The sequence below is a fragment of the Rhinatrema bivittatum genome, chromosome 4 (assembly GCF_901001135.1).
Source record: "Rhinatrema bivittatum chromosome 4, aRhiBiv1.1, whole genome shotgun sequence".
Taxonomy (NCBI): domain Eukaryota; kingdom Metazoa; phylum Chordata; class Amphibia; order Gymnophiona; family Rhinatrematidae; genus Rhinatrema; species Rhinatrema bivittatum.
The window spans coordinates 416,116,458-416,141,265 of NC_042618.1; the positions used below are offsets into that span (position 1 = coordinate 416,116,458).

Sequence of the window (24,808 nt, forward strand, 5' to 3'; positions counted from 1 at the left end):
AGTCAGGCTAAGAGAGAATTTGGAAAGAAGTTGGCCGTAGAGGCAAAAACTCAGAAGTAAAAAGTTTTTAAAATATATCCAAAGCAGAAAGCCTGTGAGGGAGTCAGTTGAACCATTAGATAATCGAAGGGTTAAAGGGGCACTTAGAGAAGATAAGGCCATCGCCGAAAGATTAAACGATTTCTTTGCTTCAGTGTTTTTTGAAGAGGATGTTGGGGAGATACCCATTCCGAAGAAGGACTGAACCAAGTCATGGTGAACCTAGGAGATGTGGTAGGCCTGATTGATAAACTGAAGAATAGTAAATCACCTGGACCGGATGGTATACACCCCAGGGTTCTGAAGGAACTAAAAAATGAAATTTCAGATCTATTAGTAAAAATTTGTAACCTATCATTAAAATCATCCATTGTACCTGAAGAATGGAGGGTGGCTAATGTAACCCCAATATTTAAAAAGGGCTCCAGGGGTGATTTGGGAAACTACAGTCAAGTTAGCCTGACTTCAGTGCCAGGAAAAATGGTGGAAAGTGTTCTAAATATCAAAATCACAGAACATATAAAAATACATGGTTTAAAGGAACAAAGTCAGCATTGCTTTACCCAAGGCAAGTCTTGGCTCACAAATCTGCTTCACTTTTTTGAAGGCGTTAATAAACATGTAGATAAAGGTGAACCGGTAGATGTAGTGTATTTGGATTTTCAGAAGGCATTTGTCATTGACAAAGTTCCTCATGAGAGGCTTCTAGGAAAAGTAAAAGTAATGGGATAGGTGGCGATGTCCTTTCGTGGATTACAAACTGGCTAAAAGACAGGAAACAGAGAGTAGGATTAAATGGACAATTTTCTCAGGGAAGGGGAGTAGGCAGTGGAGTGCTTCAGGGATCTGTACTGGGACCCGTGCTTTTCAATATATTTATAAATGATCTGGAAAGGAATACGATGAGTGAGGTAATCAAATTTGCAGATGATACAAAATTATTCAGAGTAGTTAAATCACAAGCGGATTATGATAAATTGCAGGAAGACCTTGTGAGACTGGAAAATTGGGCATCCAAATGGCAGATGAAATTTAATGTGGATAAGTGCAAGGTGATGCATATAGGGAAAAATAACCCATGCTATAGTTACACGATGTTAGGTTCCATATTAGGAGCTACCACCCAAGAAAGAGATCTAGGCGTCATAGTGGATAACACATTGAAATCGTCGGTTCAGTGTGCTGCGGCAGTCAAAAAAGCAAACAGAATGTTGGGAATTATTAGAAAGTGAATGGTGAATAAAACGGAAAATGTCATAATGTCTCTGTATCCCTCCATGGTGAGACCGCACCTTGAATACTATGTACAATTCTGGTCACCGCATCTCAAAAAAGATATAGTTGCGATGGAGACGTTACAGAGAAGGACGACCAAAATGATAAGGGGAATGGAACAGCTCCCCTATGAGGAAAGACTAAAGAGGTTAGGACTTTTCAGCTTGGAGAAGAGACGGCTGAGGGGGGGATATTATAGAGGTGTTTAAAATCATGAGAGGTCTAGAACGGGTAAATGTGAATTGGTTATTTACTCTTTCGGATAATAGAAGGACTAGGGGGCACTCCATGAATTTAGCATGTGGCACATTTAAAACTAATCGGAGAAAGTTATTTTTCACTCAACGCACAATTAAACTCTGGAATTTGTTACCAGAGGATGTGGTCAGTGCAGTTAGTATAGCTGTGTTTAAAAAAGGATTGGATAAGTTCTTGGAGTAGAAGTCCATTACCTTAAGTAGAGGTCCATTATCTTAATTAAGTTGACTTAGAAAATAGCCACTGCTATTACTAGCATCAGTAGGAAGGGATAGACTTAGTTTTTGGGTATTTGCCAGGTTCTTATAACCTGGATTGGCAACTGTTGGAAACAGGATGCTGGCTTGATGGACCCTTGGTCTGACCCAGTATGGCATTTTCTTATGTTCTTAAGTTACAATCATAAAAACAACATAAAGTCAAGCATTGTATACACATTAAAATAAAACACAAGAAAAGGTACATTAATTCGATGGCACACTGAATTGATGTAATTAACATTCGTTAAAAGTCTGTTCAAAAAGAACTGTTTTCAGATGCCTCTTAAAACTCTGATAATCATCATTTTTTCTTAGCTTGGCGTGCAAATTGTCCCAGTATCTTGGGTCTGCTCTAGAGAAGGCCCTAGATCTTGTTTCTTGGGCTGCCGATAAAACAGCAAATGCAAATGTACATGGACACTTTTTCCCATGAGTAACTTGTAAGCTATTTTCAAAGGAAAATTAGTGGCAAGGTGCATGGATAATGCAATGGATGCGCATAGCTTGCAACAATGCAGGCTACTCAAAACTGCCCATTTGGAAGGGGAGGGTGCTTGATATTATTGTTTTATTGTAACTTTCTCACCCTTCAATTGATTCTCTGTATTTAAAGTTCACAGTTCTATTGGGAATATTGTTATCACGTTACCTTATGCTTTTCACACATTGTTAATTGTAAACCGGGTTGATGTGATGCCAGTCATGAAACTCGGTATAACAAAAACAATAAATAAATAAATAAATAAATATTAAAAGGTTTGGCAAGCTAAGGGGGTCATTTATCAAAATGCACTAAGGCTTTTTTGTATGCTTTTCAATATATATATCAATGATACAATGAGTGACGTTATCAAATTTGCAGATGATACAAAATTATTCAGAGTAGTTAAATCACAAGCAGACTGTGATACATTACAGGAGGACCTTGCAAGACTGGAAGATTGGGCATCCAAATGGCAGATGAAATTTAATGTGGACAAGTGCAAGGTGTTGCATATAGGGAAAAATAACCCTAGCTGTAGTTACACGATGTTAGGTTCCATATTAGGAACTACCACCCAAGAAAGAGATCTAGGCGTCATAGTAGATAATACATTGAAATCGTCAGCTCAGTGTGCTGCAGCAGTCAAAAAAGCAAATAAAATGTTAGGAATTATTAGGAAGGGAATGGTTAATAAAACGGAAAATGTCATAATGCCTCTATATCGCTCCATGGTGAGATCACACCTTGAATACTGTGTACAATTCTGGTCGCCGTATCTCAAAAAAGATATAGTTGCAATGGAGAAGGTACAGAGAAGGGCAACCAAAATGATAAAGGGGATGGAACAGCTCCCCTATGAGGAAAGGCTGAAGAGGTTAGGGCTGTTCAGCTTGGAGAAGAGACGGCTGAGGGGGGATATCATAGAGGTCTTTAAGATCATGAGAGGTCTTGAACGAGTAGATGTGACTCGGTTATTTACACTTTCGAATAATAGAAGGACTAGGGGGCATTCCATGAAGTTAGCAAGTAGCACATTTAAGACTAATCGGAGAAAATTCTTTTTCACTCAACGCACAATAAATCTCTGGAATTTGTTGCCAGAGGATGTGGTTAGTGCAGTTAGTGTAGCTGGGTTCAAAAAAGGTTTGGATAAGTTCTTGGAAGAGAAGTCCATTAACTGCTATTAATCAAGTTTACTTAGGGAATAGTCACTGCTATTAATTGCATCAGTAGCATGGGATCTTCTAGGTGTTTGGGTAATTGCCAGGTTCTTGTGGCCTGGTTTGGCCTCTGTTGGAAACAGGATGCTGGGCTTGATGGACCCTTGGTTTGACCCAGCATGGCAATTTCTTATGTTCTTATGTTCTTATGTTCTAAAAGCCCTGTTAATGCATGTGATAGCATCATGTTGTATGGTGCAAATTCAGAGGAGTGGTTTTATGGTGAGAGAGCAAGCTATCTCCCTACATAGGTATTTGTATCCCTATGGTAGGCCTACCTAGTAACTCGAGGTGAGGTTTAGGTATTAGTGTAGGGGGTTAGGGGGCACTTTGACATTCAAAGTGAGATGTACGAACAGAACAGTGCTCTCTTGTGAAGATTTGATGACCTTCGGAGTGAGGAAACTCACTCCAAGATGAGATTTGGGCAATGTTCTCTCAACCTAGCTTGATGGACTCTCTACCTGGGTAACATCAAGCTAGGTTGAGAGAACATTGCCCAAATCTCATCTTGGAGTGAGTCTCCTCACTCCGAAGGTCATCAAATCTTCACAAGAGACCACTGTTCTGTTCGTACGTCTCACTTTGAATGTCAAGGTGGCCCCTAACCCCCTACACTAATACCTAAACCTCTCCTCGAGTTACTAGGTAGGCCTACCATAGGGATACAAATACCTATGTAGGGAGATGACATTATGGCTAGTCTGTCTCTCTCTCTCTCTCTCTCTCTCTCTCTCTCCACAAATTCTGATGATGTTATTGCAATTTGCATAGGTAATTAACACAAAGTGCAATAAACCATGCATCTTTTGCTATCGCATGCAATACTTACCACATTTTGATAAATCTAGGTCTGACTTTGGAGTTAGCTGGACAAATTTTTGTAGTGTGAAATTCCCCTCTTCCTCTCCACCCCCCAACCACCACCATTGACTGGCTAAATTTTATCTGGGCAAATCGTAGCCTGCACTCAATCTAGCCAGACACAAGAGTCAGAGCTGGGGGTGTTCTTGGAGCAGAGTTAAGCTTTGGCCGACCGGTGCTGATATTCAGTATTTGTTGCCCAGAGTTGCTCGGGTAACTCTGGTCGACTAAATAGCAAACTTATTTGGGCTGAATGTCTGGATAAAGTAAACCTGACAAAATTGATCTGGATAACTTTATTAGCCCACTGAATAAGTGAATATTGTCTTCTCTTTTGAATAACATTTAATAGGCTCAAGGGTGAAAGCCTGAACATACTGTCGATTCACAGCTCGGTGTGGCCAACCAGCCTCCGTGAGTTATGTGAATTGGCAGAAAAATGTTACACTAATCTGCAAAAAGTATTTAAGGCTGATCATGACCGTGTTTCTCGTAAAAGGACAGTTTAGAGGCATTTCTGGAGGAGGCATTAACCCTTCCCTCTTTCCAAGAAATCCCTCCACTCTCCTGCTGTTCATAGAAGCACATAGCAGTCCCTTATTATTTTTCGCCTATTTAAAGACCAGGTTCAGCTGAGCACAGCAAACTTTCTGCAGTTAACTTCTCAGTGCCCAGTTTGCTCTTCTGAAAGCAGGCTGCAGACGTGTATCAGTGTGTGGGTGAAGGCAAACTAAATTGTTTAATATTGACCCTGAGCCTGAGTTTAAACCACGATGTCAAACATAATAAAAGGGAAGGCAGGCAGTCCATGTTTCCTTAATCTTTGTGGGGGTTTTAAATGCTTTTTGCCAGTGGCAAGAAGGTCAAAACCAAACTATTTACAAAGTGACGCACTATCCATCCGTCACCTTGGGGTGCCTAGCCCATTGGTACAAGGTTTGTAACTTATAAAAGCAGCAGTTCAGTTTCTCCAGTCAAGAAATGCATTCAATTAGTCCAGTGGTTCTCTACCCAGTCTTTGGGACACACCTAACTAGTCAGGTATTCAGGATATCCACAATGAATATGCATGAGATACATTTGCATGCACTTGTAACTAGCACGGCTGTCCGTCTGAAGATACTTTGTACAAGTGGGCTAGGGACCCCATGGTGACGGATGGATGGTGCAAACCCCTGAGTTAGTCCCATAAAAATATGTCACCTTATTTTTTTTTTTTCAGCTTGACAATATCCTCCTGCTCCTTTGGTCTCCCAGCTCAACTAGAACTAGAGCTGGGATCCTCTTTTTTATATCCTCTCCTAACTTCCTTTAGTCCACTCATTGCAGTGATGGTCCTTGTCTGCGGACCATGTACCAAGGCTTCTTCCAGAACTCTGCAATCATGGGCCCTAAATCCAGCCACTAGGTGTCGCCACAGCACAATGATTATAACTCCATCTCTCCAGGGGCCTCTGCAGCAACACAGCCCCAGCTGACCCAGGGGCTGAATAGGAATTAAACCCAGGTCTGTCTGCAGAGAGGTGCACAGCATTGAAACCCCTCTGGCAATATATATTTCTTTTATATATATATATATATATATATATATATATATATATATATATATATATATATATTTTGTTGATCTTAATTTCTATCCAGTCAAGTAAATCTGCCCATAGCTGAGTATAGTGTGGCCAAATGGTATGAGACATTTTCTTAAATGAACACTCACCACGGATGTATTTCAGAGCTCATTTTCTGTCTCTGCTGCTATTTGCCACACTGTGGAAGGAGATCCTGCTCTTCCAAAGCTCGTCTCCTGTTGTTATCACAATTATACTATTTCCAGAATTCAAACAAAAGAAAACTCATTGTTTGCATGTATAAGTTTAGTTATCATTCAAAATATTTTTTCCTCCATCAGATTGTACAATATTCAGTAGCACAAAGAGCAGCAAATTTATCAAGGGAAAGTTAGGGCTGTGATTTTTTTAACTAAACCTGTGCACGTAACTTTACCCAGACAGCACTGAAGATACAAAGGTAAGCCCCGCCCCAGAATCCATCCATCCACACCCCTTTGTTATGCAGGTAAATTTTGTGAGCACAAAATTTATGTGTTTGGAAGGGAAAAATATTCAAAGCTCGGTTCTTGTGTGAGTAACTAAAAAAGTTGCACACACAAAGGCTTTGAATGCTTGAGCTCTTAGTATCACCACAAATGTCACCGGCAGCTTTTATCGATAGGAAAAAATGTCTCTAGATTGATATTGGCATAAGAGGGCTTTATTATATTGAAATTGCTTATGTGCTAGCAGAAAGCTGCAATCCAACTGGAAGAAGGGAGGTTTCTAAGCTGCACAGAAATAATAGTGCCTCAAGTTTTAAGCATGAGGGTTGATATTTTCTTAAACTATGAATACAAAGCTGCAATCCAGTGAAAAACAGCCACCAGAGACATTTCTAGGGACAAGGAGATGAGAAAGAACCTGACAATGTTTCCAAGTAGATCTTAAGTCCAAGTCATCATGGCATGTTTCCATTTCCCATTTCAGGAACTTGTATAAATGTTTATGCTGCTGATATTCTGTTTGTGGTGGACGGATCCTCCAGCATCGGAAGGACTAACTTCCGAATGGTCAAAAATTTCATGGAAGGGCTGGTGATACCCTTTGTCAATGTGGTCAGTCAGAATGGGGTGCGCTTTGGAGTGGTGCAGTACAGCGATGACCCCAGGTGAGACCTACAGGGTCTTTGCCCTTGTAATACTCTCCTCTGATCTTGTCACAGGTATTTTTTTTCTTTTCTTTTCTTTTCTATTATCTCACACTGTCAACTGATCATAAAATGTATTTTAAGAAAAAGTCTCTCTTGCCCTTTCCCAGCATGCTGTGCTGTGACCACACAAGAAGAGGTGCTTACTTGCAGGCCGATACAGAAAGGATCGCGGGAGAACGGGCGCTCCATGTTGAGCGCCCGTTCTCCCGACGCGCGCCCAGCCACCTCTCCTGGGTGCACGATCTTATATTTAAATGAGAGGGGCGCGCTAAAAGGAGGCGCTAGGGACTATTACACACCCCTAGCTCCTCCTTGGCCCCTGGAGAGGTGGCTCGGTCAGCGGGTTCAGGAACCAGACACTCAATTTTAGGAGCATCGGTTTGCCGAACCCGCTGACAGCCATCGGTTAGAAAGACGAACGCTGGTAAAATTGAGTGTCCGGTCTCCTAACCAGACTGGCTGGGACATTTTTTAAAATTTTAAAATTTTTATTTTTTTACATTTTTGGTTCCTCTGACTTAATATCTCTAGGATATTAAGTTGGAGGGTGTACAGAAAAGCAGCATTTTCTGCTTTTCTGTACACTTTTCTGGGCGGCTCATAAATTTACACCTGCCCAAATTTATGAGCATAAATTTGGCTGCACATTTTACTTTTTGAATCACGGGTGAATGGCTAATAGGCTCATCAACATGCAGTTGCAATTGATGAGTGCTATTAGTTTTCAGGGACTTTGGCCGCGCGTTTTTGCAGGGCTAAACCCCTTATTGTATAAGAGGTAATAGACACCCCTCGAAAACACGTGACCAAACGCATGTTGAACAGTGCGCACGGCCCAGCACACTTTTGAATCGGCCCAATGGTGTTTTATTCAAGAAAACCAGAAATGCAACACTTCCTTATGCAACTGATCCCAATTAGAACATACACCAAATGCAAATGTATTATCCCATGCCAGTAATTATAGATAGATATTAAGGTTCTCAGTATTTTGCTCTCCCCATTTTTTAAATTTGTTCCATGTTAGCTCTAGTTTTACATTCTTCCTATGGCACTCAGAGAATTCAGTTTCTTCGAAGACAACTTGCCTTTTACCATAAAGCTTACAATATTCACCAATTCCACTATCTGTATTCACCAATTCACTAAGCCTTGATGTTGTCAGAAGAACCGATGTAGAAACTTCTGATATAAACAAACAACTTTGCCCGCATGAACATATGAGAAAAATCTTACACACAGAATTATATTTTGCCTTATTATTTTTAACTCCCAAATATTTTTTCTGGTAAGCACTCAATCACTGATGTAGGCAAAGAATTGTCCTAATTTCAGCTCATACTTTGAAACGTTTACATTGAAAGGGTCAGGTATGGAAATTACAGCAAGTGGTATAAAGCTTCTTGCAAGAAACTGCTGGCCAGCTTCCCACGTCCCAGCTCCTACGGTCAGAAATTAATTTTGTGGGATAATCAGAGACCAAGGCATAAGAGCACAACAACATAAGAAGTGCCCTGCTGGGTCAGACCAAAGGGTCCACTGAGCCCAGGGTGCTGTCTGACAGTGGCCAGTCCAGTTCACTTTGAAAAGCCCAGCAGATTCTAATGCTCACTTTCCAAGTCTGTCTGGCTAATAATTGTTAATGGCAAGTTTTCCACTGACTTGCCATATATGATTTAAATTGCCCTCTTAGACACAACTATACATTTGGCAGAAACATGCAGACCCTACTACTATGCTGATAAATTATGGCGATCTCCTTTGCTCTTCATTTCCACACCAATAATGCCAATACCAGAAATGATGAGTAGAATTTAGCAAATTGAGTTTTGTCTATTTTGATTTGATTTTCTGCTCCAGAACAGAGTTTACGTTTTCCCGACACCCCAATGGATCAGAAGTGATGCAGGCCATCCGCGACCTGAGCTATAAGAGTGGAAACACAAGGACCGGAGCTGGTCTGAAGTATGCTGCTGATAACTTCTTTGGCCAAGCAATTATCCGACCCAGTGTGCCAAAGGTACATTTTTTTTAACATGTCCCTTCTTTCATTTTAATAGACAGTGGTAGCGGCTTCTTCCTCAGTGGTGATTTTTCTTGCTAGGTCACCGACTTGGAATCTCTTGGAATTTGATTTCCTTTCCCAAATATAGCTGGAGTGGAAGGGAGAGGCTGCCACTGGGTCTGACTTGGAACAGTTTTGGTTTTTTTTTACATAAATTTACCACTGACCTTCCTCTTTTTTGTAGGAATGGGGACACCAGTGAAACAGGCACACTTGTGGAGTCTGAGCCTTTACTTGATCACTGCGTACTTATGGTTTTCTTCTGCAGCTTGCTGCACTACCATTCAGGAACTTTCCTATCAGTGCGCAAAGTAACGTGGCTGCCGTGTTAGACCACTTGAATGCACAGAAATAAAGATTAACAATATATATACACCTACACAAATATATAAATGAGTAACACCATTAAATATTATAACTGTTAAAGTTATAAACAAATTTTAACTTCTTATGTTCAATATAGAAAAACCATTACATCCTTTTTATTTCACAATATCCAAAAAACATTACGCATTTTTTATACAAACATTTTTTTAAAAACTTATCACATATCACAGCAATTTACAAATGATAATACTCCTTCACAATACTCACTCATAATCATTCATGCCATTCACATCTGTACCACCATTCATTACTCACTCATACATATTGTAAAACATTCATAAAATTATCATCTAACCATAGTCATATTCATCTCTAATTACAATAATATGAATATTGTTGTACTTGTTTCAAATAGTATGCCCCTGTACTTATTCACGTCTTCCAGTGTCAATCTGAGAATATTCCCTTATGTTCCTCATTCCCACTTGAATGTATAACACTCTCTTGGCTCAGTCCCAATATTTTATGCACTCTCGGCTCAATTCCACTTGAGTATTTAACACACTGTCCCTACAAAGGCCTCTGTTCGCCAGTGTTGGCTTCATCAGGGGAACATATTTGCTGCTGAAAAACAAAATATTCTTGTACCGCAACTTTCACATATAATCTGATCCCGATAATTCTTCGAGAAATGCTCAAGCTGATTGCTTTGCAGTAGAATTTTAAAATTTTAAAGCCGTTCACCACGGGGAATGCTGACAGGTGGTTGTCCATTAATTTTATAGTTTACTCCATGAACAATTCATTAAACCTTGTCATGCATTGTCCAATGAGATTAAGATATATTTGTTAACTCACTCGTACTCTCATTAACACTTTACAATACCGACTCCTTTCAAAAAAGACATTCATTTTTACCAGCCATATTGAATATATAGTGTGTAATGTTTTTAGGATATTGTAAAATAAAAAGGATATAAATCATTTTTGGATATTGAACATAAGAAGTTTAAATTTGTTTATAACCGTGACAGTTATAATATTTAATGGTGTTACTCATTTATATATTTGTATAACATTTTTTGAGTACCTTCAGTTTATCAACTGGCTGAAGCCAATGTTTTTATATATATATATATATATATATATATATATGTAAAGTGATATCTGTTTATTGGAATAAAAACATTTCTTGATTAGCTTTCAAGAAATAATACTCTCTTTCAAGGTCAGAATAGAATGAGGAAACGATGACGTTTAACCAGAAAATATAAGTGAATCATAAAAGGCATTCCATTGAGAGGGTGAACAGGAAGGGAGGAACGAGAGAAGAGGGTTTGATGGGTGATCAAAAGGTGTTAAGAAATATTATTTTTATGGTTCACAGTGAGATAAGAAACATAGGTCTCTGTTGAGTCCTTATGTGTCAGTTCTAAAATGTCTGATCATGTTAACTTAAAGAAGGTAATTTTCAATGGTGGCATAATTCAGCACAGTTATGCATAAGTAGATGTGCCTAAACGCAGACCAATATTTTATAGATTTTGCAACTCCTACTGCAGTTTCTGAATTCCATGTATCTCCGCTCCAAAAGTACTCATGTATGCTTCAGTACATGCACATTGTTTTAAGGAAAGGATCTGGATTATATACCTATTTTATGAAAGCACATGCATATATTTTATGTGCAAAATAATTGTAATATGCAATTTATAATCCTCCATGTATGCACCAAAGCAGGTATTTTATAAAGTTGGCTGATATACATACGTATCTCACTTATGAAAATACTTGGGCACTTACTTCCATGCACCTGTTCGCCGAGACCTCCACAAGTTCTCCCACAGACTCCACCACTTGCTCCCAAGTGATGACAAAAGACAAGTCAGCTCTAATATCCAGTACTTAATCAGGAGGTGTAAAAGCGTGCATGCATGTTTGATGACATATATATGTACACTGTTTATAAAATACATGTGTGAGCGTACTTCCAAATCTTCGAAACGCCCTCTTTGTACACACATATTTGTCCGTATGGCAGCAACAGTACGTGTAGACTCCTGCCCTTCTGAAATTCACACACAGAGATTCCTTACATGCATTTTTGCCAATTTTAAATGCACATCCCCTGCATCAAGCTTTGAAACTTCACTCTTATAAGTCTTATGTTCCTTGATACCAATTTTAAATACATGTCCTCTGCACCAAGCTTTGAAAATTCACTCTTACAAGTTTTATGTTCCTTGATGCCAATTTTAAATACACATCCCCTGCATCAAGCTTTGAAACTTCACTCTTATGTTCCTTGATTGTTTTAAATTTTCTTTTGGTTATCCTGATCATAAGATCATTGTTGCAATGGTCTGGATCTGAGAAGTGCCTCCCCATAGAGGTGTTGCCTTGATCTTCTGTGTGTTGGCTGTTGCTGTATCTGTGGGAACTGACTCATTTATTGATTTAAAAATTTGTTATCCTCTCTTGCTTCTAATGGCTGACCTAGATCACCAATATAATTTGATTCTCACATTGTCTGCCCTGAATGATGTACATTACAATAGAGGAGGAGCATGTTGAATATCTTTCTCCTGTGGGTGATTGTCAGGTCCTGTGAAATATATGCCATTTTTGTCTTTCTCTGTTAGAAGCTGGCTTTATTTTTTTTTTTTTTTACTAATTTTTGCTTCAAATTAGGTGGTTGCCTGAAGGCCAGTACTGGTGTAGGAAGTAATATTTCTTACAGTGACTCATCCTCAAGGATTTGTGGCTGTAGGTTTTATATGACTTTTCATAGTTTTTCCAGCTCTGGGTTGTATATAATTAAAAGGGGTGCTCACTCTCAGGTTGATGCAATAAGATGCGTTCAGCCAAACACAGAATTTTACCTGCACTTGAATGCACATTTCCCTGTACATTCCCATATCAGTCCAGACTCCTGGGTTTTGCACCCCTGCCAGCAGATGGAGACAGATCAAGTTTTATTGAAACTACTATGTAACCTGGAGTGCTGCTTGCAGTCCCTCAGTATTTTACTGTCTCCAGCAGATGGCAGATAGTGCAAGACCTGCAGTCTGAGTAAAAAAAAAAAAAAAAGTAGAAGAAGATTTGGAGAAATTTCAAAAAGAGCCTTCCGGGGTGTTGTGAAGTCCTGGTGGGGTTATCCGCCCTGGTCAAGGCGGATGAGCAGGGGGTTGGTGACCTTTCTTTAGCTCGCTCCAGTTACTATGTGGCTGACATCTGGTGATCCAGATCCCTCAGCTCTCACGAGGCAGCGCTGGACCCACTGGCGATCCTGTCCGCTCCATCAAAGACGCAGGGAAGTATTTTATTTCTTTTGCTTCCCTTCTTTTGCTGGTAAAGTTTCTTAAAAAAAAAAAAGAAAAGAGTAATTTTTTTTTCTGCCTTTATTTTGCTGCTTAGTTTGAGGAGGACAGGTGATCAAGGGTGTGCGGTGCAACAGGCAAGTTTTCCCAGCATCTGCTTTTTGACAGTGCAGTGATGGGCTGTTTTCAGGCACTAAGGGGCATATTTTTAAAAAATATGCGCGCGCTTCACGCACAAGGGGGGGGGGGGAACTGAAAATTGCAATTTACATGCGGCGACGAGATCAGGCCTCCACCAGTTCCTTCCCAGTTCCTTCCCAGTCTGCTCCATTAAGGAGTGGACTGGGAGAGAACTTTCCTACCCCTACCTACCCTCCCTCCCTCCCTCCCTCCCTCTTCCCCTCTCCTTCCCGACCCCTTAGAAGGCCCTACCTTTTTTTTTTTTCTTGTTTTTGAACTTACACCTGCAGCCTGCAGGCGCGCAATCCTCTGGCACAGAAGCAAATGGCCGCTGTACCGGCCGCCTCCAGCTCCGCCCCTTCCCTCCCCTGGACCACCCCTCTCTGCCCCCTGGGCTGCCCCTTTTCTTTGGCCCGGCTCTTGTGTTCGTAACGAGTATTATGTGCACGGCCGGGGCCCCTTTTAAAATGTGTGCAGTGCACACAAGGCCTGGCCGTGTGCGAAATGCAATCTCCCACAGTTTCAGGGGAGCTCAGGCCTTCTCCTTGTCTCTTTCCAGTTGCTTCAGATCCTGGGATGGATCAGGATGTCCTTGAAGGGGAAGTTTTCCTTCTGGATGTGGGACCCGCGGATGTTGGATCTCCTCAGGATCATGAGTCTGATGACTTTCATGTGTTTTCCTCTTTGTTTGTTCTCCTGATACACTAGGCTTTTCTGGTCAGGATAACGTTGGGGGGGGGGGGGGGGCAAGGTGACTCTCTGCCTCAAACCCTGAGGGGTCTAAAATGTGAACAAAATCCAATCATCCTGAGAAAGCATGCTGAGGGTGCTCGGCGTCTTTTCGGCCTGGCTTTGGGTTCTGGGGGACCCACTGGATGATACAGATGATTCGGAGAATCAGCAGGATCCCCTGGGGTGGTACCAGGAGAGATTCCACTCCAGAACATGCCAGTCTTGATCCAGGATCCACAGGAGGTGGCTGTGGCTGAAGGGGACGATCCCAAGGTGGTTTGCCTCTTTCACAGAGAGGAGCTTGGACCGCTGATTCCACAGGTTCTTCAGGAGCTTGGAATCAAGGTGCCGCAGGAAGAGTCAGACTTGGAGGGCGCAGATCTGGTTTCCGATGGCCTGAGAGGGCAGGCTAAGGCTTTTCCCTTCAACGAGTCTATGAAGAACCTGGTGGTCAGGGAGTGAGATACTACTGAGTCTGGTCTACGAGTTGGAAGCGCTATGGTGAAGCTCTATCCTTTACCGGAGGACATTTTAACAGGCCAGCTGTTTCTGTGCTGCAGGACAGAGTTACGTGCATGATTCTCGGGAAAAGAGACAAAATGGCCATCAGAATCCAGGAGTACATGGCCACTGATGTGCGTCTGGGCCCCATCAAGCCCATCAAGTAGATTTCAAACTACTTCTCTCACTTTCCCCGCAGCTATCAGCTGCAACAGAACATAAGAACATAAGAAATTGCCATGCGTGAGCCAGCTATCCGTTAACCCTTTGGACCCTTCCCAGGAGAAGGAGGGCGTGGACAAACTGTTCTGGACATACAGCCTCTCTGATTCAGCACTACCGTCCCCCCGTCCACCTCACACACTCTGGAGACTGGAATCAGGGCTCACAAGGTAGCAAGACTGCGCCAGGCAGCTCTACACCCAACTTCCCTCCAAGTTAAAATATGCGCACTTTTTAACTCCTGATGCATTAGCATGGCATTAACTTACTGCATCTGTAATTTTAAAAATAATGCAGCTTGTGTGTTAATTCAGCGCACAGTTTCCTAACAGTCAGCTTTCTGCATTGGCCTTTTTGTGGTTTTCCTTTGCATTGCAGAGATTTGTCCTGGGTGTTTTAAATGAAGATGCAATCTTCCTGGAGATGATTTTGGGTTTGTAGCCTTTTTGCTTGAAGGATTCAGTCAGAACTTTGAGGTGTTCATCCCTGTATTTTGAATCAGAACATATAGGGGTAGATTTTTTTAAAAAGCGCGATCGCGTACTTTTGTTTGCGCAGCAGGCGCAAACAAAAGTACGCAGGATTTTATAAGATACGCGCATAGCCACGCGTATCCTCTAAAATCCTGGATCGGCGCTCGCAAGGCTGCCGATTTTGGGCAGCCTGCACGCGCCGAGCCACGCAGCCTGCCTCCGTTCCCTCCGAGGCCGCTCTGAAATCGGAGCGGCCTCGGAAGGAACTTCCTTTCGCCCTCCCCTCACCTTCCCCTCCCTAACCCACCCCCCCCGGCCCTATCTAAACCGCCCCCTTACCTTTGTCCCTAGATTTACGCCTGCGAGAAGCAGACGTAAATCTACGCGCGCCAGCAGACTGCTGGCGCGCTGTCTTCCGACCCGGGGGCTGGTCCGGAGGCCTGGACCACGCCCCCGGGCCAGCGCCACACCCTTGGTCCCGCCCCCGAAACGGCGCATCCCGCCCCCGAAACGCCGCATCATCCAGTCCCGCCCCTGACATGCCCCCTTCAAAAAACCCCGGGACCTACGCGTGTCCCGGGGCTCTGCACGCGCCGGCGGCCTATGCAAAATAGGCCGCCGGCGCGCAAGGCCCTGCTCGCGTAAATCCGCCCGGATTTACGCGAGCAGGGCTTTTAAAATCCACCCGATAGTATATAATGATACCATGTGGCTTGGCTGTGTATAATGGACTTTTTGTATGCGAAGCGTGGAAGCTGGAACTGCTGCATCTGTTAGTCAGACTCCTTTATACAGATGTTTGTAGATAGCTATTGATAGAAACTGTGGTACCCAAAAAGTTAACTCTTTTTGTGTAGTAATCCATTTTGAATCTGATTGAAGGATGGCATGCACTAAAACAGTTGTGAAATTGTCTGAGAGTCTCTTATCCCTCTGTCCAAGTTAAAAAAATGTCATCAATATACCAGTCATATTTGAAGGCTCTAGTCTAAGTCATAAGATATTTTATTTATTTATTTATTTATTTATTTATTTTTATATTAAGTTAAAATGATCAGACACTTTAGAACTGACAAGAAAGGACTCAACAAGGGTTCCTTATTTGATTATGAGCCATAACATTATACTGCCTGTCACCTTCTGATCACCCATCAAGCCCCCTTCCTCCCTTATCCCTCCTTTTTCCTTACACTATCAGTGGAATGCCTTTTATGATTCACTTGTATTTTCTAGTAATGTCATCTTCTGCTTATTCTATTCTGACTTGAAGAAGACAATCTTAGTTCTCGAAAGCTAGTCAAGAAATATTATAAGTTAATCCAATAAAAAGGTATCACCTTATATATTTTTATTTGTTAACTTTTATTTCCATGCATGACAGTGCTTAATTCATTACGTTATAATAGTGTCACATAGTACCATAGTAGATGATGACAGATAAAGATCGATTAGCCCATCCAGACTGCCCAGTTATTTCTGTCTAACCTGCAAGGATATATCCAAGCTGCCAACCATACTAGTTTGACCACTTAGTCAAGTCAACTTTTGTTTTCTTTCTTTTTGATTCTCTACCATCCCGGATAGATGAGTATGCAAGTCCCCATACTTAATGCAGCATCCAGCTCCCCCATTCTTACCACTAACCTTTGTAATAATCTAAATGGTTACAAAAACTAGTGAGGCTGCCTAGGTTCCTGTGACCATGCAGGACAGTATTCAGTCATAATCAACCTGCTAGCATCAACCCATTTGATGTTTGGGGCATAGTAGCCTGATGGTTCCAACTTGACAAGTGTAGTGTAGTGCTGCATTATAGCACAGTGCTACAATATTTCTTCACATGCAGATGCACACATACAGTTCACATAGTTTTGGAAACTTCAACACCATAGCCAGTGAACTGAGTTATTGCACCTCTGCCTGATAAGTGGGTGGTTGTCTTAGTTATGAGTAGAGCCCATCAGTTTAGGCATATGTTGCAATAATTTGTATTAGATACTCCTAAAAGTAAGAACGTTCATTTTTGGGTACATGGTATGCTGCCGCCCAGAAACTCCAGATTAAGTTTGCCAGCAGAATTTGCATGCAATTCTACAGTTTCTTAATCGTATTCCTTTCCTCTGCCCCTCCTCCCAGACTTGTCTCATTCAACATAGCATGTTGCAGTAAGAAGAGCTGGTCATGTTTGTCTGGGTTCTCTGGCAGGACAGAGACTGTAATGAGTCCCCCTCTAGTGGTATAAGATGAGAGCTTCAGCTAAAGAAAGAACATGGCTTCTCCCCTGGGCTGAGAGGAAAGACTTCCTTCTGCTTGACTGAGATAGAACAGCTGCCTCTAGATCAAAGAGATACTGGTTCTAATCCCAGCCGAGACATCCAAATCAATAGTAGACAGTCTTGTGAATAGCAGGGGCAAGTGCCAGTCTCTTTTCTGTTTATTTCCTGTCCAGAAGGGCTCCAAGCTAAGTATATTATATTTCTGTCTTAAAGCTCTGAAATATAGCCAAAATGTTTTGTATATTTGCATTGTTGGTGAAGGGCAGGAAGTGTGGAGTATTGATATTGATTGTTAGCAGTGGAAAAGAGGAAAAAAAACCCAACAAACTCCTCACCTAACAGTAGGCAGCTTGTCTTGGGGTGGGGCTGATCCAAATCAATAGCAGACAGTTTAAATTCCTCCCACCTTCCCCCTCTACCCAGCCACTCCAGGGTTTATTCTTCTAATATAGTCTGGCTGGGATACATAATTGGTAACAAGATAATTTTGGTAATTCTTTCAGTGTTCTCTATCAAATCAATTGAGCAAAGTGAGGACTATCCAATGTAACAATTGTGGAGCCTTTATCTTGAGGCAAATTATCTAGAAACTTAGGGCTTGCCCCATTTGTTCAGAACTCTCTTCCATGAAAAAGGAGTTGGCTCACCTTAAAGCTGAATTAGCTGCAATAAAGAAAGTATTAGCATCCACCAAGAAATCCTCACCCACTTTACAGTATTCAGGAATCGTTTCCCCATTACCACAGAAAATTCAAAATCCCAGAAAAAAAGTGGTTTACAGTGGGCTCAGATAGGGTAAGACCTGTGACCCAAGGATAACCCATTCTTCACAATTATGCAGCCTACATGACCCTCCCCCCCCCACACACACACACTCTCCCTCTCTCTCTTACACAGAGCATACAGGATCCCAAGAACAAATGGATTACAGTGGGCTGTGATAGAATAAGACCTGTGATGCGGAGACATCCACTCTTTCAAGTGATACAAGTACAAAATGCCTTCTCTGCATTAGATAATGAAGAAGCTCTAGTGATAGAGATTGACATGGTATCTGAAAGGAAAGAAGAAACCCAATGCATGCAGAAATTCCATAATTCAACCAAAAACCATAAGAAAAAGCTCATTGTGCTGGGTGACTCAGTCACCAGAGGCACTAATATGGGAACTCTTTTCAAGGGAAACACTATAGTTAAAAGCCTTCCAGGATCAACAGCTGGTAGAAATGCTATTCAGATAGTCAGTACAATCAAAGAAGAAAGTAAGGATTCTGTACTTGATATTATCATCCATCTGGGAGCCAACAACCTTGCTAGAAACAACATCCAGGTGGTACAGAGAGATTTCCAGACTCTGGCAAAGCAGATTAGTCACATGGCGAAGACTACTGCCTTTTCAGAAGTGTTACATGTTAGAGATGTGAATCGGAACGGGAATCGATTCTGATTCCAGTTCCGATTCACATCGTGGGTTTTTTTTTGTCTGGCCCGATCGCGGTTTTGTTTATCGGCTGCGCCCGAGCCGATAAACAAAAAGCCCACCCGACCCTTTAAAACTAATCCCTTAGCTTCCCCCACCCTCCCGACCCCCCAAAAAACTTTTTACAGGTACCTGGTGGTCCAGTGGGGGTCCCGGGAGCGATCTCCCACTCTCGGGCCGTCAGCTGCCACTAATAAAAATGGCGCCGATGGCCTTTGCCCTTACCATGTGACAGGGTATCCGTGCCATTGGCCGGCCCCTGTCACATGGTAGGAGCACTGGATGGCCCGCTCCATTTTTAAAGATGGCGCCGGCCATCCAGTGCTCCCTCCATGTGACAGGGGCCGGCCAATGGCACGGATACCCTGTCACATGGTAAGGGCAAAGGGCCATCGGCGCCATTTTGATTAGTGGCTGCCGACGGCCCGGGAGCGGGAGATCGCTCCCGGGACCCCCACTGGACCACCAGGTACCTGTAAAAAGTTTTTGGGGGGGTCGGGAGGGTAGGTGAAGCTAAGGGATTAGTTTTAAAGGGTTGGGGTGGGTTTAGGGGTTATTTTTGTGTGCCGTTTTTCCCACCCTCCCCCAAAACGATAAGAGAACCCCCATGAACAATTTCGTGGGGTTTTCCTATCATTTTGGGGGAGCCCCCGATTTCTGACGATTTTGAAAATATCGTACGATATTTTCAATCGTTCGAAGCCCGATTCACATCCCTATTACATGTTCATGGAAAGGAGAAAGAGAGGCTAAGCCATAGACATAACTTCAATGCATGGCTCAAAACCTGGTGTAAGAATGAAAGTTTAGGATATATTGGGGGCTGGGGCCATGTATGGAACAGTAAAAGGCTCTATGTCAAAAATGGCTTACATCTGTCTGTGGCAGGAAAAAAGATCCTAAGTGATAAATTTATTTATTTATTTATTTATTTAGGGTTTTTATATACCGACATTCTCGATATAAAATATCAAATTAGGTCGGTTTCCATAGAACAAAACTGTCGCTGGTAAGGCATTACATTAAACATTAAACATTGAACATTAAACAGGGTAAGGCGTTACATTAAACATTAAACAGAGTTTAGAACAAAAGAATGTAAATCATTAAATATTAAATATAAAATATAAAATAGATAGCAATAATTCGTCAAATAACATGAGTAAGTGATAAGACTAACTACAAAAATTGGTGGGTAGGGTTGGAACGTACTGGTTGGGGTATACAGGTGACTGTGGTCACTGTTGATGGGCATAAACATGGAAGAGCAAGAATTAGTGAGCTAATGCATCAAGAAAGGGTCTTTCATAGCAAGTGGACTGTCCAGATAGGGCGAGTTCGGGTCCTGAGGGTATATGGGCGGTCGTGGGCTTAAAATTCAAATCCTATGCCTAGTTTAAGACATCTAAACTAGAGGACTGGGGTGGCAGAAGGAAATTGGAATGTCACCCCCCCCCCCCCAAATCTCAAAGAAATGGGTGAAAGAGATAGCAGAAGTCAGCTGAATAAGGCACAAAAAAAGGCCAAGAAGAGCCTGAAGGAGAGAACTTGGAAAGCTATGTACATAAATGCACATGGTCTGGGCAATAAAATCCCAGATCTACAGGCTCTAATGGTGGAAGCGGATCTGGACATCATTGCTGATACAGAAATATGGTTTACAGAGTCACATGACTGGTATATAGCCATCCCTGGCTATAACTTATTAAGGAAGGACAGAGAGGACAGGAAAGGAAGAGGAGTAGCACTTTATGTCAGAAGTAATATCCAAGCAATTGAAATGCAAGGAATGTGAGGTAGGGAAGAAGCATTATGGGCTAGCCTAAAAAAAAGATGATGATACTTTCATTTACATCGGTGTGGTCTATAGGCCCCCAATTCAGACAGAAGAGCTGGACAGAGATCTGATTATAGACATCGAAAAGAAGGAAAAGAAGGGAGAAATGTTGCTCATTGAGATTTTAATCTGACGGATGTAGACTGGGTATCCCTTCTGTGGAATCTACGAGCAATAGAGAGATAGTCAATGCCCTCCAAGGGACTATGCTCAAACAAATGGTAATGGATCCAAGGGACGGTGTAATCCTGGACCTAGTCCTCACAAATGGGGTTAATGTCTATAATGTCCGGACAGGTGCCCACCTGAGTACAAGTGATCATCAGACGGTATGGTTTGATATTGTGAATAAGATACAAAGAAGTCACCCGATTGGCCTGGATTGGCCACTGTTGGAAACAGGATGCTGGGCTTGATGGACCCTTGGTCTGACCCAGTATGGCATGTTCTTATGAAGAACCGAGTTTTGAATTTCAAATATATGGTCTTTGACAAAATGGGGATGTAGCTGGAGGAAGAACTTGAAGACTGGGAGAAAATGGGCAAGATGGAACAACAGTGGGCTAAATTGAAAGGAGCTATTACAAAGGCAACAAATCTATATGTTAGAAAAGTAAACAAAACTTCAAAGAAAAAGAAACCAATTTGGTTCTCAAAGGAGGTGGCTGCAAAAATAAAGGCAAAAAGATAAGCGTTCAGGAAGTATAAAGGATCCCAGAAAGAGAAACACAGGGAACAATACCTGGTGAAAATGAGGGAGACAAAGAAAGAAATGAGAAAAACAAAAGGTCAAATGGAAGAAAGAATTGCCCAAGAGATTAAGAGAGGTAACAAAATATTTTTCAGATATATACGAGAAAGAAGGAAATCACAAAGTGGTATAATGAAATTGAAAGGTAATGAGGAGCTATGTGCCGAGACAAACAAGGAAATGGCAGAAATATTAAACAAATATTTCAGTTCTGTGTTCACTAGAGAAGACCCTGGAGAAGGACCATTGCTGGTTGACAAGACCATAGGAAGGAATGGGCTAGACACAACTCCTTTTACAGAAGAGCTGTATGGGAAGAGCTAGGAAAACTGAATGTGGACAAGTTCATGGGGCTGGATGAGATACATCTCAGGATACTATGAGAACTCAGAGATGTCCTGGCAGGTATGCGAAATGACCTGTTCAATAGATCCCTGGAAATGGGTGTTGCCATGTGATTGGAGTAGAGCAGTTGTGGTCCTGCTTCATAAGAGTGGTAGCAGAGAGGAAGCTGTAAACTACAGGTCGGTTAGCCTCACTTTGGTGGTGGGAAAATTAATGGAGATGCTGCTGAAAGAAAGAATCCTGAACTATTTACAATCTGATAAATTGTTGGACCCAAGGCAGCATGCATTCACCAGAGGAAGGTTCTGTCAGACAAATCTGATTGATTTTATTGATTGGGTAACTAGAGAAATTGGATCGAGGAAGAGTACTCAATATCATCTATATGGATTTCAGTAAAGCTTTTGATACCATTCCACATAGGAGGCTTGTGAACAAAATGAGAAGCTTTGGATTGAGCGCCAAGGTGGTGGAGTGCATTACTGGTTGAATGATTGGAGACAGTATGTAATGGTAAATGGAACCTATTCTGAAGAGAGCTGTGTTAAATGGAGTGCCACAGGGATCGGTATTGGGACTGGTTCCATTCAATATCTTTGAGACGAAATTGCGGAAGGGATAGAAGATAAAGTTCGTCTATTTGCGGATCATACCAAGATCTGCAACAGTATTGTGTTCAGTTCTGGAGCCCTTATCTCAAAAAGGATAAAGACAGGATGGAGGCGGTCCAGAGAAGGGCTACCAAAATGTGTGGGGTCAGTATCAGAAAACCTACAAGGAGAGACTGAAGTATATGAATATGTATACCCTGGAAGAAAGGAGGTGTAGGGGGTGATATGATACAGACCTTCAGATACCTAAACGATTTTAATGATTTTCAAATGACAAACCTTTTCCGTTGGAAAGAAATCAGTAGAACTATGGGTCACAAAATGAAACTCCAAGTAGGATGCCTCAAAACCAATGTCAGAAAATATTTCTTCACACAGAGGCTAGTGGATGCCTGGAATGCCCTTCTGGAGAAGGTGGTGAAAACCAAAACAGTGAAAGAATTCAAAAGGGCATGGCATAAATACTGTGGATCCCTAAAGGCTAAAGGATGGAAATGAAGAAAAGAGTGCATGGAGTAACTTGATGGTGTGGCAGTTATTACCCTTAACCAATAAGCCTTGATAATGTTGGTACAACTCCAGCAGGGGGGAAAGGGGAATTGGATTCGTTCAGCAACTGAAGGCCCTGACTTTTACGATCTGGGGAAACAAGTATGAGGGTAACTTGCTGATGATGCGGTTACTACCCTTAACCAATAAGACTGATACTTTGGTGCAACTCAAACATTGCTCTCTGCTTCAACAGCAAGGCATAACAGGGAATTGGATTCAAACAACAACCAACGAGGGCCCTGATGTTTATGGTCTAGGAAACAGATAAGCAATGGGGTAACCTACACAGCACAGCAGATACTACCATAAGTTTGCTGGGCAGACTGGATGGACCATTTGGTCCTTTTCTGCCATCGTTTCTGTTTCTTTGTTTCTGTTTTTCTATATTCCTTCACAGTAGTACCTGATTATGGATTGTAATCTTCAATGGGCATTCCTAAGCCAAGAGGGATCGCAGCCGGTCACCCATGCTGATGAGACCCATTGGGGTCTGTGCACAAGGTCCGACTCCAGCGCACCCGAGGCCCAACTCATCCGTGACCGGCAGAGCCCATGACCGACCCTCCCGCAACCAGAAGAAGCCTTGACCGCATCCAGCACTACCGGCGAAAGCCACGACCAACCCCACCGCGACTGGCCTAGGCAAGGCCCCAGCCCCTGAGGCCTACCCGCTCACTACCCGATCGCTGAGGACCACGAGGATGCCGAGGACCAATGAGGACTGCCCCCACCTGACATCAGAGGAGGTGCTGAGTGAGTACTTTAAATCTCATCTCACTCCAGGCTCTGTTCTCTAAGCCAAGAGGGATTGCAGCCGGTCACCCATGCTGACAAGACCCATCGGGGTCTGTGCACAAGGCCCGACTCCAGCGCACCTGAGGCCCAACTCACCCACAACCAGCAGGCTCCAGACATGCTGGGTCCCCTCCTCGCCTCGCCGAGCTCCGCAGTGACCCTCCTCGCGACTGGAGAAGACCCATCGGGGTCCCACCGCCAACAGGAACCCGACAACTGACCTGAAGACACCTCCCAGCTCTCCTCCTACATGTGGCCAAATGACCCGCCCCCAACTACATCAGCGGCGGCCCACCTCCTCACCTCAGAAGGACCGTCCACATTGGAGACGCCGACACAAGCAACCACACTGCTGGATTTAAAAATCAAGCCCCAGGCACCCCGCGCCTGGCGTTGTGCGCTGAAGGAGCGCGACAAAGGGGCCTACCCTGTACATAATAGTACATGCTTAGGGCCAACCCCTTTGAGCACCCCTTCGAGCAGCACATCCGAGCAGCCCCACCAACGCTAGCCAAGACCTCCAACAACCTACAAGAGCAAAACAGCCTACATGAATACAAGATACATATCAAAAAAACCCGAGACCTACAGCAGCCCTAACCACAAACAACAACAGATGACACACAAATCGTCAAAACACCAAACAGAAAGAAAACATCACCTGGTAAATATACAAATTAAAGACTCAATATTTAAAATGTTCTTCTTGATCTTCCTCCTCATAAATGCCCAATCGATTTAAAAAAAAAAAAAAAACCACATAATGATCTCTGACCTCCTTCAAGAATACAAACCGTAATTCATTGCCACTACAGAAACATGGCTAAAAAAAAGGACCAAGTAATAGTGAACCAGATTACAAACAGCACAAATTCACACCCAACCCCTCCATAACAAGAAGCACATGCAGAGGTGAAGTTCTATTGTTAATCATTAAGAAATGCTTCTCCATGAAACTAACCTCTCATTCACTCCCACAACATTATGAGGTAGCATTATTTGACTCAGATAACCTACAGATATGCCTAATCTATTGTCCCCCCAAACTACTTGACAATAACATATCACCGCTATTAGAATTCCTCACATCAAAGATAAACCACAAAAAGCTTGCAATCATATTTGGAGACTTCAATCTCCATATCAATGAAACACCTCTTTCACGCTCCAGCCAAACCC

The 24,808-nt window shown here is 42.5% G+C and overlaps 1 protein-coding gene across 1 annotated transcript in view; it reads left to right on the forward strand.

Annotated features, from left to right (window-relative positions):
* COL7A1 (collagen type VII alpha 1 chain) overlaps positions 1-24,808 on the forward strand; it is a 350,074-nt gene that overhangs the window by 23,524 nt on the left and 301,742 nt on the right. Inside the window, exons 3-4 of the mRNA XM_029597520.1 lie at positions 6,941-7,121; positions 9,024-9,183. Of these exons, the coding sequence (XP_029453380.1) occupies positions 6,941-7,121; positions 9,024-9,183 (341 nt within the window). The remainder of the gene's footprint in view (positions 1-6,940; positions 7,122-9,023; positions 9,184-24,808) is intronic.